At 33.3% G+C, this 17,928-nt stretch overlaps 1 protein-coding gene across 1 annotated transcript in view; it reads right to left on the bottom strand.

The window, feature by feature from the left end:
• Positions 1-1,234: 1,234 nt before the first annotated feature.
• LOC106666046 overlaps positions 1,235-17,928 on the bottom strand; it is a 35,349-nt gene continuing 18,655 nt past the window's right edge. The window contains exons 2-5 of the mRNA XM_014392927.2: positions 17,207-17,338; positions 16,976-17,100; positions 1,867-1,981; positions 1,235-1,789 (exon numbers count right to left, since the gene is read on the bottom strand). Coding sequence (XP_014248413.1) covers positions 1,497-1,789; positions 1,867-1,981; positions 16,976-17,100; positions 17,207-17,264 — 591 coding nt within the window. The 5' untranslated portion in view covers positions 17,265-17,338 and the 3' untranslated portion in view covers positions 1,235-1,496. The remainder of the gene's footprint in view (positions 1,790-1,866; positions 1,982-16,975; positions 17,101-17,206; positions 17,339-17,928) is intronic.

The following is a 17,928-nucleotide window of genomic DNA, read 5'->3' as shown; positions in this document are numbered from 1 at the left end:
CATTTGAAACTTTATTAAAAAAAAATTTCGATTAAAAAATAAAATAAATTTGTCAGTTTCGAGATATTTAGGTAAATTAAACACACTTTTGTATTTTAAGTAATGTCAAATGCAGAGAATAGTGAGTTAAAACAAATGGCAAGAAACTTTGTGAAGGCAAACACAAACATATTTTAAAACACTTAAGATAAATATATTCAAAACGTTTTTTTTAAACTGTAAATATTTAATAGTTGATTTAGTTAAGACATAAAATATTTAATATACACATATTTTCTTTTCATTATTTAATATAAAAGGATAAAATATTAACAATTATTAATCTATATCGTATAATAAAGTCTTACATATTATATATTTTTTTAAATAGAATTTTTATAACTTTTTATATAATTGCACATCAAAATATAACAAGGTTTTCATTTTTTATATTAAAATTTTTTTTTTGTGTGTTTGTGGAAAAATTACTCAGTTTGAGATATTTTTTGTGTGTACGATTTTTACGATACGAAATCTGATTTTAAACGTGATACAAAAATATCTCGGGGCACGCCGGCTTAAATGCTTAGCTAAGTCCCATGTTTTGAAAGATCGCTATATAGCGTCCTCTCCAATTCTAAAATGTCCTAGCGTCTCACTAATGCAAATTCAAAATATCCGTTTCAGACTAATAACTTTTTAAAAATCGTTATTCTTGTTTACATTTATAAGAGGAATTCTTTTTTTTTTTTAATCAATCACAATTGTATTTAAAAGTGCTTTTAAATGTTAAGAATTAAGTGCCTTTACAACATCTCTGATTGAAAATATTTTCTAAAGAATACTAGAGTTCTTTTTTTCTATTCAGTCAACTTGAAAGACTGCAAAGTCTCGATTTAACTCAATTTGTGACAATGGAACGAAATTATTTAAATAAAGATTATTTGAAGATCGTGAGATGCGGTCTGGTAGGTTTATAATTTTTTTTTTAATCGGCCAACGTTGCGAGCATTATTGAGATCTTCTTCAGTGTCCGGGATTTATAAATATTGTTTAAATTACACAAATACATGTAGAATGTGAAAAAATGAATTTATAAAATGATAGAAATTCTTTTTTTCATTTTTTCAATTCAACATGTTTTTTTTGTAATTTAAACAATGTTTATAAATCCCGGGTACTGAAGATGATGTCAATAAAGATCGAAACGTTGCACGATAAAAAAATGTTTGTCAAGACCTACGTCACACCAGACTGCATCTCACGATCCGCAAATAATCATTAATTAATTTGAATTGGTTTTGACTAAATAGAATTAAAAAAAGATTACCCAAGATCAATTTTGATGTTTTCGAAGAAACGATATGATTTTCAGTTTATATAATTTGAATCATTGAAAAGAATGACAGCCGTGTGCCAGATATGTTGTACATTTGATAAAATTCAAATCGCGAAAACATTTTTTTTTAAATCCGAGATTTATGCAGACTTTCTTTAAAAACCCAAGTGCGAGCACTTTATCTCTTGGGAGGTACTTGCGTGGATGGCGGTTGAACGTGCGTGATCACCCCCGAGAGGGGTATGGCCCCGTGTGCGTGTCCAGCGAGGACCGGCGAGTAGTCCTGGCTCGGGGTCGAGTACGCCGAGATGAGAAAGGAGAGGAGGATCATGAGCGCCGAAGCGCAGAGAGCGCCGAGCCCGATGAGGCTGCACAGCTCCAAACGCGAGTTGTACACTAGTGCCTTTCTGTCAAGGTAGGCCAGGGATCCCCTCCGGGCCACAACAGGCTCCTTAGGCGGCATCAACTGGCCTGAAATGAACAAAATATCAAGAAAAACACGTAGTATAAAGTACAGTACTACGTAGTACAAAGTATAAAGTACAGACCGAAAAGTATGGCGATGACTGCTGCGATGAGAAGAGGCACTCCGCACCATATGCACGCCTTGTCCCAAGTGCACTGCTTCCTCGATGATCCGTTCATATAATTAAAATCGCTTTCCTAAAAAAATACAACATGAAAAATACCAAAACAACCAAATAAATAATTATCGATAAATAAATCGAAACGATAAATCAAACTACTTCAATTCTGTCTACCTGACCTACTGTCCTATGTTCAACCTTTACTGATAACTTAAAAAAACATAGTTCAATGACTTGTTCCGGCAATTCATTTTTGGCATCAGATTTTCTTCATTTCGACAGTTTTCCCAACCGTTTTAAACAACTACTAGCTTCCTGCGGTTATTGTCATGGAAGCAATTTTCTTCACATGTGGTTTCTACAAACAGGAGTGAGGGACGGTTTGATGGGTGACCACCGTTCTGATAGACATTTTTCAATTTTGTGACTTCCTTATCAACAACTATTTGTGAAGGTAAAGATAATTCCACTCATTGTTGTATTAACAATGTCCATTACATTTTGTCTGATTAATTATTTCGTTTTCTCTTTTTCTCTCTTTTTTCTCTTTCTCTTTCTCCGGCCCACACACGCTCTGTCTACCAGTTCTCTCTTCGTTTCTCTTTTTCTCTCTCGCTGTCTCTCCCTCTCTCCGTTTTATTAACTTTCTCAAACATCACTCTCTAATTTCTTTCTAGTTTGTACATCTCTATTTCTCTGTTATGTCTTTTCTTTTATTTCCCTATGTCTCTGTCTTTCTCTCTCTCTCTCTCCTTCTATTTTTTCTCAATCAGTAACTCTCTTACATATATATGTACATGGTCTCTTTTTTTAATGACTCTCTCCGTTTTATTAACTTTCTTAAACATCACTCTCTATCTCTTTCTATCTTGTACACCTGTTTTTCTCGATTTCCCTTTTCTCTCTCTCTAACTCTCTCTTATATCTCTTTTTATTTATCTCTCTCTTTCTCTCACTCTCTTTCTAGTATTCATCTTCTAATTTACTTTTCTTCTCTCTCTCATTCTCTCTCTTTTTCTCGCGCTCTCTCTTTAGTATTCTTCGTCTAATTTAGTTATCTTCTTTCTCTCTCTCTCTCTCCCTCTTTCTCTCTCTCTCTCTCTTTCTCTCTCTCTCTCTCTCTCTCTCTCTCTCTCTGGTAAGTATTGACCAAATTCTGCGACATTAAACAAAACCGCATTCATTTATTTATTCATTCTCTCTCTATCTTTCTCTAGATTATTCCTCTTATAAATCACTTTTTTCTTACTTTCTTTCTTTTGTTTTCTTCTCTTTATTTCTCTTTCTCACTCTTTTATTAATCTTTTAAATAATCTTTTTATTACTTCATTATTATCTTTTCCAAACAAATAACTTTGTTTAAGTTGACTATTTAATTGATAGTTTACCTTGTAAAGTTTAATAATTACCAATTACTTCCAGAAAATGTGAAACCCGATTTATTTGTAGTGAAAACTCCCTCACCCTCATCCGACCACTGAGGAAGTTAGAGCAAGTTTATTATTCATCGGAAGTTCGGCATGCTTAGAATTTGTTCGATCACCCCGCAAGTATTCTATCCTCTCGAGGGGCCAGTCATATTGAAAATATGTCCATAATCACTTTGTCGTTCTATTTATGAAGAGGTAAAAGTAAATTTGGGTAAATTTTAGAAATATTTGTTGTTTCACAGTGATGAGAACGGACAACATGTGAAAAATTCCATCAGTGGGATAGGTTTTGTCGAATATGGCCCATGTAATAAGTTAGTCATTTTGAACCGTTGGCCTTTTGAAGCAAACCCTGAAGCAAAATCCTATTAAAAAAATAATGAAACCCTTAAAGTTTTAATGCTGCTTAACAATAAAAAAACAAGGCTTTTCTGCTTTACAGTCTTTTTTAACGCCTTAATCGTAGTGGGATACTGAGCCCGCACGGCTTACCTGTAATGCATGTTTTCCAAGTACAATAATTTTTTAAATTTCTTCGTACGAATCATACGAAAGAAATTTAAAAAGATTGTCAAGAGAGGATGGGAGCCTCTGGCTAGTACTAAACGTATATTTTTTTATTTCTCAGGAATGATGATGGAACTTGGATCGTTTCTGATAAAGAAAAGTCCAAAACATTTGCGAAACATCTCTCCGAGGTATTAAAATCTCATAAGTTAATCGATGCTGAACACGATTAATTTATATCAGATTCACATATGACATTATCTCTAGATCTGCAACCTAAACCAGTAACTCCAAAACAGGTATCAAAGAAATACAGCTTCCTAGAAAAAAATCAATTTGATAAAAGCTGATGTTCAAGAACTTCCCCAAAAGGCCGTCTTTCTGACTTTTTTATTTAACGCAATTTTGAAAACAACACACTTTCCCATACAATGGAAACTTTCTTACATTAAAATGATCCCAAAGCCTCATAAAAATGTAAGCTCCCCCATCATCTTATCATCCTATTAGTTTGTTACCCGTTTCTTCTAAATTATTCCAAAAATTAATTCAAAAAAACAATTATCTCTATTTCTACTTCAAACAACATCTTACCAGACCATCAATTTGACGTTCGAACCCATCATTCTACCACTCATCAACTTCACAGAGTTACTGATTTCAATGTCTCGAGCAAAAATTGTACGCGATCGGAGTGTTCCTAGATTTTTCTCAGGCCTTCGACAAAGTACGGCATGAGAGATTATTATACATATTAAAATTATTTTTACCCCAGGCTATTATCTGATTATGGAATCATACGTTAAGGAGAGATTTTTCGCAGTAAACCAGGGTATAGAGATTTTTGGGATGGAAGTAGTGTTTGGAGGTGTGCGCCAAGGGTCAATCCTCGCTGCGCTGTGGTACACAATATTTATTCCTGATATGCCCACAAATGATAATATCTGGAAGCCAAATTATGTGCGTGGTAGAAGATCTGATAGACATTCAAGAAGATGGGGTTGTATGAGCCAAAGAACGTATTAGGGTAATTGATCGGTAGCTGGATCATCGCTCCGTTGCTTGGAAAATAAGTTGTTTTTGAGTGGCGTGATCGTGCCATGAGGCTTTTTTTGTGAACGGACGGTGTTTCGGACTTGACCTGAGGTTAAGTACCGAACATAGGACTTAGAACTGAAAAAGTTCGTAAAGTAGAATAGAACTTCAATCTGCAGTATGCACATTCCCACTCTCAGGAAATTCTTTTCTATTAGGATTATTCTTAAGGAAAACCTTCCCTTTCTTACAGATCTATTAGTCTTTTGCTTATAATCTGTAAGATTCTAGAAAAACTACTGTTTTCACTAATGAAACAATTTCTCTATATTTGCGAGACTGTCCTGGTGTCTTCCTGGCTTCTGTATCAACTCACCTCGGATAAAGATTTTCACTAATTTACAAAATTTCTTACATGGATTTTTATCTACTTCCTTAGTCTCATTCTACATAGACTTCATCAGTTTAGTAGCTCGGTCAGGACGTCAGGTGAGTGACTTTTTAAGCATCTTTGTTGTCCCAATTTAAGTAGGGAAAATGGGCTAACATTTTGAAAATACAACTTCTGGCAATTGTTAAGTTCTAATGTTTTTATTAAGTCTAACAAAACATTTTCTTCAAAATGATACAAGATACCGAAGTTCCAATGGTACTTAATAAACATGGTTTTGCACTGAAATATTTTTCGTTTAGAATCTTCGTTTACGCCTTAATCACTGAGATACTCTAACTTGTAGACTTAGGCGTAACGCGGTCCGTTGAAAATATACTAAATTCAATAATCCGCAATCAATCTAAAAGTTTCCAATCCGTTTTGGTCATCCGATATATCACAAGATAAATAACAGAAAATTCCATATTAAATTTGTTTGCTGACAATTTAGTAATTGCTTACAAGCACCAATGAAATAAAGCGATTTATTTACGTTTTTTGAAAATATTTATTAAAATAATTAATGAGTAAAAATATTATCATTTTATGTTTAAATTATTTATTTAATGAACTGAAAAAGATATCGAACACCGCCCATGAAATCTTCAGCCTGCTCGACTGCCCCGACCCCTATTTCCCGATGAAATCCCCCTAATTAAAAATAATTAATCCTTAATTTACTCCTTAAATTAAAATTGGAAACCCCGTCGGTTGTAATTATAATTAGAATCAAGAGAAAGGGCATAATGGGTTTGCCAAATTCGAGGGAATCCTAATAATGGAAAGTGTCCTAGAATTAGTCGACGAAGTTCCGCTTTTTATTCTTTTTTTGTAGAATTGCAGAATTGCCGTTGCCAACGGCATTCAGCCCTTAATTAGGGTTTAAAAGCACGTTGCATGCTAATTGGTGTTTTTCTCATACTGAAACGAACGAGAATAAACATCCCTCCCTCTTTGAGAGAAAAACAAATAATAATTATTCTTGCATTAATTGATTTGCATTGATATAATATAACATGACGTAGACAAAAGTAACTTTAAAGCCGAATCAAACTTCACCTGCTTAAATTTTGCATAATTAAGTTAATCCCAGGTGAACGTGGGTCAGGATCGATGAAGACATGTCCAACCTCTTTTCTAATCTTTAAGTAAGGTATTCGTTGAGATAAAAAAGTCATTGTCACAAGGGGATTCGAACCCACGACCTTCGGCTAAAATACGCCGCTGCTCTATCATTGCAGAAGGTCGTGGGTTCGAATCCCGCTCGTGACACTGACTTTTTTTATCTCAACCAATACCTTACATAAAGATTTATTAATTGAAAAAAGTTAATTGGTCAATCGAACCACGTACTCTAATGAACTCTTTTCTAATTTTTTCTTTTTATGGGGTTTTGAACATACTTCATACTCATATAAATAATGCACATCATGAACAGCACATAAAACATTTTCAGAAATTTTCAAGACTTATAGAACACAGAAGGTTTTGAAATCTCCCACAGAAGGTCATGGTTGTTTTGACTATTTACAATTGAATCCTACGAACCTCTGGACATAATTCCATAATCACTTTCATACCTAAACTCAACAAACCTCCAAGGAAAATATCCTCTTACATCAATCCTATCCTAACAGAATGGTTGACAGTTTTCTCTCTGCTTTAGAGGACAGGGCGTTTTACTCAAGATTTTCGACTGTACGCCTCCAGGAGGTCACCATACACCACTCCATAATATCTAACCCTCATAGATTTCTACTAGGTTTTAGAGTGGTTCCTACATATACAATGAAACCACTGGAATCTTGCATTGTTATTCCAGGAGTAAACACGGTACTCTATATTAGCAACCAGACTTATCCTATAGACTCTTACCTAAAAGATCGTTCCTTTATAGCGTGGGACATTGAGTTCTCCGAGACAAGATCCAAGCCCTCTGACAAGCACTCATGGTCTTTATATAATTTTTATTCTGCCGATTCATCCAAACACCTTTACAGCTTACTTTATCTCCTAACCAAGATCTTACTGAGAATGGTGCAAAATGCGCAAAACGATACTAAACGAAGACAAATGCACCTAAATTACCTTCAACTTAAATCAACAACCTTCCCCAAATCTCTACGTTAACAAAAAGCACCTACTAACTTCTACATACCTTATTTAATAGACTAAACAGACAATTAAGAAGACGTCCTTATCGACATCAGACATGACTGTAAAAAACAATATAACAGCGTGAATTCAAAAACATTACTTTGACCTATTTGGATAGCCAAAGCGGAGTGGCTGGGTACCACCAAACCATCTAATATCCAACTGATCCAAAAATTCTATCAAAAGCCCTCAGAAAAACTCTCCAAGCTCCAAATTACCTAACCACGCTATTTACAGCGATGTTTACATTCTCTTTGTTACCAAATTGATCCTTTCTTCAAGTTGCACTCTAATCTTCTAACCTCCTAACTCTCAAGTGTTCTCCATTACTTCCCATCCCCAGAACCCTTCACATCTCTTCAAACGACGATGGCTTTGAGACCTCCTCGCTCTTCCTTCTTGTAAGTGAGTGCCAGCATTCCTACTAGTATGTTTCTGAGTGTATATAACATAAAGAACAATTGCAGCATATTCGTGTACAAGGTACAATAATTAATTCAATGCGAAACAATTATCAAAATGGCTATACTTTGGAGACCAGCATTACATCTAAGTCGGGCGGGCTTAGCCTCTCAGTGTGATTACGGCGCTAAAAATTGTTAAACATTCTGATGAAAAAAGCCGCGTTTTTAATTAGCTTAAAACTTTAAAAGTAATTTCAAGAGAAAAGATTTATTATTTCTAAAAATAAAATTCTAGATTAAGTATATTAATAACATTTGTTATTTTTGATCATTTTCGGTCGAATTATTTTTAATTTGAGTTTTTCAACTTGAATAACACAAAGTCTTCTAATTTAGCGTTTAAGATAGATCTATTTTTCATCAAAATTCGTTTTGCAGTGCTCGAATAAAAAAACTGAATGGTCAAAAGTTACATAAAAATGAAAAAATTGTCATTGCTGACGGTTTTCGAAAGGTAAAAAAGCTGTTGCGAAGAAGTAAACTTGATTTAACTTAACGGTAACATCTTTATATTATTTATATAGAAGGGTTTGCTGCCATGGAATTTTAAAAGGTCTGGAAAGTTGTTCCGATCTCGTTTTTTTTTGTATCGAGAATCGAAGGCCTCAAACTTGCCATTATCTCACAACGTGATCGAAATATATTCTTGACGTGGCAATTTTGTCTCAACTAGTTGAAAAGTCGTCAGATATATTTTAGCTTTTATTAAATCTCCTTGTAAATTAATCACAATTACATAAAAGTTCAATCCACAAAATGATTTTTACGTTTCAATATTTTCAGCTTTGAAACACATTCGTCAATAACATCCATTTGGGTGGCTTGGGATTAATAAATATCCGTTCCAACTCCAAAGGGTTTTACCTGGGTTAAGTTATGGCCTGAAAATGGATATACAACCGAGGTATCTTTAGAGTGGAAAAGCCTTCACGCTACATTTATCTTCTGATGTGTTCTCCTGTCAATAACCTTTTTTCTAGAAAGGGGTCATTCTCTGGCCGAACAATCGATTACTTATTTCAGCGCTTTTCCCTTGCTAGGGAAGGGAAAAGCAGCTGAAATTTATATTAATTGATTGAAAAACTACTATCTGTTAACAAACAATAAGGTTACAGAATACACTACCTGGTACAGATTTCTAGAACTTTCGAATAAAAACCTTAAATAATTTTAAATAGGATCAGATCAAAGATGTTGAAATTGGATCAGCAGTTTAAGCCTTTGAATTTTTTAATCTGACCTTGATATAGTAAATATAATTTTTAAAGTTATTAAAGCACGATATTACAATTACGTACATAAAGGCATAAACGTTAAAATATAAAACAATGCTATTATATTCCAAAAATGTTTTGTTTTAACGGTTGTAAAAAAAACTGTAAGGGCATGCGCTGCCAGGCGAGACGGCCGTGATTAAATTGATAAATATTTGTTTTACCCTGATAAGGAAAAAAGGCCGTTTATCTTTACACACTATGGGCACGTATTACGTCGATTCATAGCTTAACGAAGTATCGACGTAATAAAATAAAACATTTAATTATTTTTTAATAGTTTTTCATATTCAAATAATATTTGTAACAATTGGACACAACAATGTTGTGTTAAATATTTAACTTTAAAAAATATTGCGTATTATTGTGTAAAAAGGGCATAAATTTATTTTTAATTTATTTTGGTGGTAAAAGTATTTTAAATCAGAAAGTTATTTTGAACTAAACACGCCATTTATTATTATGCCATATATTTTAGTTGCTGAATGCATTTCGGGCCACGTCCCTGGTCTTCAGAGCTGTTTAAGTTCCATGTAGATAAATAGTGAGCTCTGAAGAGGGAATACAAAATTAAAATATATGGCATAAAATAAATGGTGTGTTTAAAAAGTTAGTTAAAAAAAACACTTTCTAGTTTTAAATATTTTATATCCTGAATAATATATTTTCTCTTAAAAGTGACAGTCCTGATTTCACATCTCGATTATTTTTAGTGAGTTGTTCGTATGACCCAGTTTTCTTTCTTCTTTTTGTAGGAAACTCTCAACTGCGAAGAGTCCTGATTCGGTCTCATTCAGGAGGAGGTGGTTTGTTTGGAAACGTGCAGACGCCCACGAAAACGGACTGATTATCGCCTTGTACACCAGGCACGATACGGGGACAACATACTCGGCAATTTATACGCAGAAAATCTATATAAGCCTACGCACGTCTGAATCGTTATTATTCAAAATTGGATGCGTCTAGGGAGACCGCAATTAAATTTCAGTCATGTTCGACCAATACGAATCCCGCAGACCGCTCGTGAAGCGTGCTAATTGTTTCTATCGTGCTGAACCTTCAGCATAGAACGTTGCCTATATGTTAAAGTATTTTGGAGAATGAGAATTATTCTTGAACTTAAAAAAAAAAATTAAATTTAGGGAAAACAAAAAATAAGCTTTTTCGGGATCCGGCTGTTTTGAGATTTCTTCAAACCGAAAACAAAATTTGGCTGTTCTAAAAAATAATAAAAGCAGTTAAATATACATTTTAATTATTGCATTAATTCATTAAAATTTATCTTTTGTTACTTAATTAATAAAAAAGTTTCAAACAATAAAAGCCAATTAATATAATTAGAAATGGTCACGCCCAAAGTTAAGGCGTTAGGTATACAGTACCCGCACGACACGACTGTGTTGCCGGTACTGTTGTACTTCCAAACTTGAAGGCGCGAAAAAGATTTAGAAAGAATAATATTTACATTAGACTTTTTCCTGAAAAATCCCCCTATTATTTGTATTTTTCAGAAATAAATTATGTGAAATTAATTTATCTACAAAATATATTACATTTAATATAGAATTTTAATTTTTTATTGTTTTTAAAATTATTGCATTTAAAATCGTAGATGTATATAAAAATAAATTTATGTTTTAGACATACTATAAAATATATAGAGAATCGTTTTAACGTATATTATTTTACAAAACAATAACAGCGTTTTGTTTTAATATTATGTTTAAATTTAAATTTGTTCGTTTTATCATTGGCGTTTTATTATTTGATCATTTTTATACATGTGTGGTGATTAGTGACCGTTAGTCGATAATTATTCAGAAATCGTCGATGCGGTCTTGTGTGATTTAGTTGCAAATCCCAGGCCCTGAAGGTGATCTCAATAAAGACCGAAAAGTTGGCACGATAAAGAAAATGTTTTTCTGAAACCTACATCACACCAGACCGCATCTCACGATTGCTGAATAATTATGTTTTATACAGTTGAAACACTTCTTTTGTATGTAACAATTAATGAATTGTTGGATCTTTATTTAACCTTAGGCTTTTCATCTCAATAACAAACGAAATGCGAAAGCAACTGGTTGCCGGTCGACTTCACACCTCCGAACAAACGGCATTGTCTATAAAGAAAAAGTACACCGGAAAGTATTTCTCAATGGGAATGTTGAGAAATTTCCGACCCGATGCCGGACTTTCTTTTTCCGGAGGGATGGTTCAGTGACCGGAACAGGCCCAGTTCGAGTATATTTGCTATCGAACGTCACAGTTGACTTTTCTCATGATCCCAGAGCTTAAAAGGTAAAGGCCGGATTTTATTGTAAGCAAACACGCGAATCCGGCCAATTTCACCTTTTATTAATAAGTAAATATTTAAAAAGGAAGGAAAAATTGAATTGTCAATGGTTAGAGCTTTTTGATATTTCAAGTTCTCCCCCGTTTTTTTCTCCTTTTTTTCTTTTCCTCTCTAAAAACAAAAACAAAAAAACAATTGATTATTAACAAAAAATTCCAAAAGAAAGTCACAAGATAATTACGTTAGACACTGCTTTAAAATATTATCGGAACGTCCTCTCTTTAAAAAAATATGGAGAGCATTTTATTTTACACTAAAAGAATTGGCACGTGAGATTTTCTTAATATAACGTACGTCTTCTGAGAAGTTTATTAGGGAGATTATTCAGTGTGAAATCTTGGACACAGCTCTCTGAATTTGCGTTTGTCACACGATCCATCGCGGTTTATTTTAAAAATCTTGTAATCCAAACATACCAAATGACCCATTTTTCACTGTGGCCTATTACATTTTTTCAAGGCAATCAAGTATTAGTAGTAATAAAAATAAATATTATACTCAGATGTTTTTTAAATGTCTAACTTCCTATCTCTCAAGCGTTGGTTATAAATATATATTTTCGAGTTTTCCTCAAATTACCAGTGCAGTTTAAAACANATGGGCTCAATAAAAGATCGAAACGTTGGCACGATAAAGAAAATGATTTCTGAAACCTACATCACACCCGACCGCATCTCACGATATCTGAATAACTATAGATTAACGGTCACTAATCTCTACACATTATTACCAATACTTGATTGTCGTGACCCTAAATGTAATAGGTCACAGTAAAAAATGGGTCATTTGATATGTTTGGATTGCGGGATTTCTGAAATAAACCGCGGTGGATCGTGTGACGAACGCGAATTGAGTGGGCAGTGTCCAAGATTTCACACTGAATAACCTCCGTTATAAACTTATTAGAAGATCTACGTTATAATAAGAAACGTGCCAATTGTGTCAGTGTAAAATAACAACGATCAGTGTCTAACGTAATTTGTTTGGGACATTCTTTTGGAATTTTTTCTTAATAATCAATTGTTAATTTTTTTATATTAGAGACCAAAAGAAAAAAAAGAGAAAAAAACGGGGAGAACTTGAAATATCAATAAGCTGGGACTGTTGACAATTAAATTTTGCCTTCCTTTTCAAATATTTACTTATTAATATAAGGCGAAATTGGCCGGATTCGCGTGTTTTTCTTACAATCCGGCCTTCACCTTTAAACTCTGGGATCATGAGAAAAGTCAACTGTGACGTTCGATAGCAAATATACTTGAACTGGGGCTGTTCCGGTCACTGAACCATCCCTCCGGAAAAAGAAAGTCCGGCATCGGGTCGGAAATTTCTCAATATTCTCATTGAGAAATACTTTCCGGTGTACTTTTTCTTTATAGACAATGCCGTTTGTTCGGAGGTGTGAATTTGAACGGCAACCAGTTGTTTTCACATTTCGTTCGTTATTGAGATGAAAAGCCTAAGGTTAAATAAAGATCCAACAACTTATTCATTAATTTTTACACACAAAAAAAAGTGTTTCAACTAATAAAAAATTAACAAATAATAAAACGCCAACGATGAAGCTAATAAGTGTAGGACGTGGGCGAAAGTTTCATTTAAACATAACATTAAAACAAAACGCTGTGTTTCGTTTTCTAAAATAATGCATTTCACACAATTCTCCATTTCTTTTATAATAGGTGTAAAACATAAGTTTAGTGTTATATATATCTACGATTTTAAATGCAATAATTTTAAAATAATTTACTATAAATACTTTGATTAAACATAAAACTTCTAGCATTGTATAATTTATTTTTTTTTCACATCCTCCATGTATTTGTAAAATTTAAACAATGTTTTTAAATCCCAGGAAGATGATTTCAATAAAGATCGAAACGCTGGCATGATAAAGAAAATGTTTAGCTAAAAACCTACAACACAAGACCGCATCTCACGATCTCCAAATGATCATTAAATTTAATATATTTTGTAGAAAAATTAATTTTCCATAATTTATACGTGAAAATACACGGAATACGCGGATTTTCCAGGAAGAAGTGTAATGTAAATATTAACGTTCTTCGTAAACCTTCTTCGCGCCTTCAAGTTTGGAAGTACAACAGTACCGTCAACACAGTCGTGTCGTGCGGGTACTGTATACCTAACGCCTTAACTTTGGGTGTGACCATTTCTAATTATATTACCTGACTTTATTGTTTGAAACTTTTTTATTAATTAAGTACCAAAAGATAAATTATAATTAATTAATGCAATAATTGCACGTGAGAATTTCTTATTATAATGCCTTCTGAGAAGTTTATTAAGGAGATTATTCAGTGTGAAATCTTGGACACTGCTCTCTCAATTTGCGGTTGTCACACAGGTTTATTTTAAAAATCCTGCAATCCAAACATATCAAATGACCCATTTTTCACTGTGGCCTATTACTATTATTATTAGTAATAAAAATAAATATTATACTCAGATGTTTTTTTAACGTCTAACTTCCTATCTCTCAAGCGTTGGTTATAAATAAATATTTTCGAGTTTACCTCTGCAGTTTATTACTACTGCAGTTTAAAACAAAATACGCCCGAAAGAAGAGAAAAAGAAGGAAAACACACAGAAGGCCGGCGATGACTTCAGCTGTTTGTGGGTCCATAAACTTTCCACTTTATTATTATTACTTCGCATTACTTTTTTTTTCGTGGCCGAGGCAATACATGCATCCGCGTTTTTTTATTTGTAAAATTGGGCTCTCCTGTCATTTACTTGGATATCATCTATTCTTCCACACGTGTTGAAAGGGCTCTGCAACTCATGTTATCATTTACGCTAATAAATGCATTTTCCCTCAGTAGAAACTTTTATACTATTTACAACTGAAAATGAAGGGGCACCCGGGTTTTACGCCGGTGTTTCGCCCTCAATCACTTTAAACATATATTCGTTTTGGGAGAAGGCAATTTTTTTAAGAACAGAAAAAAATCTGGTTATTTATAATGGGAGACTTTATAACGTGAGAAGCCTTTTTTTGTTAAGAAGAAAATCTGTTCAGGAAGAATAACTTGTTTTATAAGATTTACTAATCATGCTAATACTAATGAGATTTAATTGTATGAATTTTTATTGTAATAGTAACTTTGTTATATATTCAAACTTTCTGTAAATCCACGCAGGGTTCAATAATTTTTTTTAAAACTACATTTATTTGACAATGCAACTACAAATATTGTATTAAGTAAATATGTTCATGTATGTTGAATTTGTCATTTGAATCTTTTGTAGGAGAAGTCGCCCAGGAACAACACTCCTTCACACTGAACCATTTTCAATCTTCACTCAATGAGAAAGACTCGCTTCAATCGTCTTGGATGATCATGGGGTAGATTTGATGGTAATAACTGTCGTACTAATAAATTGCTGTGTGTTTTCAATGATTGATAAAACAGTGGTTTTGAGTTCATGTACAAATGGGATCATGATGTGGAGTGAATATTGAAAGATACTCTGAAAACAATTTAGGTTAATTATAGCTGGTGTAAAATCTGCATTTATTTTTAAATACATCTACGATTTTAAAAACCAAATTTTAAAAGCAACTAATAAAAACTTACAATTTTATATAAAATTTAATATATTTCGAAAAAAATCGCATAATTTATTCGAGAAAAATACAAAGAATAGGGGGACTTTCCCGAAAGAAATCTAATGTAAATATTAACTTTCTTCTTAAACCTTCTTCGTGCCTTCAAGTTTGGAAGTACTACAGTACCGGCAACACAGTCGTGTCGTGCGGGTACTGTACACCTAACGCCTTAACTTTGGGCGTGACCATTTCTAATTATATTACCTGGCTTTATTGTTTGAAACTTTTTTTATTAATTACGTACCAAAAGATAAATTATAATTAATTAATGCAATAATTAAATATTACATTTAACTGTTTTTATTATTTTTTAGAACAGCCAAATTTTGTTTTCGGCTTGATAAAATTTCAAAACAGCCGGATCCCCGAAAAAAAAAAACTTTTCAACAGTAATATGAAATGAATCCATATATGTTTAGCTGTCATAATTGGCCATATTAATTATTTCAATTAATTATTATTTTTATCTAATGTCTTGATTGATTTGACATAGTTGATGTCAAGAGCGGGTACTGTATAACTAACGCCTCAATTTTGGGCGTGACCACTTCTAATTATATTAACTGGCTTTGTTGTTTGAAAATTATGTGTTTTGAAATGTGAAGACGTGGTTTACTTTTTTACGACGGTTTCGGAAGAAAAGTTAATCCTCACGAATGAACGACTTCACGTTTTTCTCTCCGAGACATCCGTCCGCCTCTCTGCCACCCGGCCTCTAATCAACGACTTCCTATGTGTATAAACATAGGCTGGTTTGTCCGTGGCATCTCTTATATTCTGCCAAAAAAACACACTCAATCCGATCAAGTTAATAAATACATTCATTCAGGACGTTAAAATAACCAACCTAGTTTGGTCGGCATATGGGGTGTCTATATTACGCCGCAAACAAATTTACTCAAACACTCACGCTAATAAATAAATTCATTCTGGATGGGCAAAACCATGTATGGAAAGACATCAAATGCGAACTTATATTCACTTCGGGTACCCAATCAAATTTTCGCTGCCATCACTGCTGTGTCTTAGAATATTTTTGAGATTTATGTCACACCTAGTTTTGTGCGACGCCAATTGTCGCACTTTACAATAATTGTTCTACAGTTATTTGGGCGCGCTTTATCATCATCTTGTTCTTTGCCCATGTCCAAAACGGTTTGACCGACGGTTTCATCTCTTTTAATTTGCCGGTCATTACAGCTCATCGGATTCGCCAATTTTCTTCTCTTCCAATAAAAATTTTAAAATAATTTTTGGCATCCTCTAGGCTCATAGGAGTCTCCTGGTAATGCGGCTTCGTCGCTACTTGTTTTTGTTGCGATACAGCCGGAATCCAGGCAATAACGATTTCTTTAATTATTTCATTTCTTTTCTTTCGTATTGCCTTGCTTAATTGGTTCATTTGCATTAATTTTTCTTCAATTTTCTTAAATAAATAATAATTAAAAGCGTCACAATACCTTTTAAATAAAAATAAATTGGTGCGACCCATCGAACTTTTGTAGATATATTGACAATGTTATTGCATACGATTGTTCTGAATCTCTTTTAGCTAAGCTAACTTTTAAGAATTTTCTGTCATTTATTCTCAATGTTATTATAGGTTTTCAATTTTTAATAAAAACCAGAAGATATTTTTAGGCCTAATTTGATATTCTAAGATATATTCTTCTAATTGTGTTTTACGATTTATGACACTATGATTATTGTGAGATTTTACTGCGTGGCCACGACAAACTTGGACTTATTATTTTATATTAAAATATAAAAGAAGCTTTACCTCGAGGTAGTCGACGGTTTCGATGATTTCTTTTTCCTGAGATGGAACGATGTTCTGGAAGTAGGGTCGGAGGCCGAAATGGAACGGGCAGCCCTCTTTGCCGCTGCCGTCATTTTCGACTTCAGCTGCAAAAGTAATAATAAAAATAATAAAAAATTGAAAAAGGTTTTCTTTCACCAGTTGTCATTTCAATTTTTTCATTAATTAAGACATTCTTGCCCTTATACTTACCTATAACGACCTTTTTGAGCGACGCCCCTTTTTTCTTTTTCTCGTGATGGCCTTCCATTTTATTTATTTATTTATTTTTTTTCCAAAGAGTGTTCATTTGTTCTTCAATTCTTCAGCATTTTTCCCAAGGTCCTGGAACAATATAAATCAAACAAAACATTTTTAACAAGAAAGAAAAAAGAACTGATTATTTCTGACGATTTTTGATTCTCAGCACGACCCAAGATTTGACAATTGATTATGCCAGTTTGATAAGGATTAAACATTTTCTATAGGGCCTAACATCACACTTAAGATTTTTTGGCCAAACTTAAAGTAAGATGCGACATTCTGCGCGGCTTTCTCGTTGATTATTCACTTTCGCAAATCAGGAATTGGTCTTGTAGTACTTTGATTTTTAAAAGTTTAAACCTGGTGTTTTTTAATTGATTTTTACATCGAATGACTCTTCTGAGTAATAAATCACTTTTATCTATGTAAATATTAACATATTTTTTTCCGAAAACCGTAGAAGACTGAAAAAACTCGGTTTAACTCGAATAAAATGTTAATGTAGTCGTACGTATAGAGATATACGTGATCGATAACTTTCAAGGATACAATATGGCATCAGGGTGTTTAAAGGGCGTGTTATTTCTGTTAAACGGATTTGTTAGCTTTAATTTTTTTAATCAAGATTAAGGAAATGAGCTTTTGAAATATTTATTCTAACGGCGCATCTA

This window comes from Cimex lectularius, unplaced genomic scaffold (assembly GCF_000648675.2).
Source record: "Cimex lectularius strain Harlan isolate CLEC.00 unplaced genomic scaffold, Clec_2.1 scaffold109, whole genome shotgun sequence".
In the NCBI taxonomy this organism is placed as follows: Eukaryota; Metazoa; Arthropoda; class Insecta; order Hemiptera; family Cimicidae; genus Cimex; species Cimex lectularius.
This window is presented reverse-complemented; position numbering and strand designations above follow the sequence as displayed.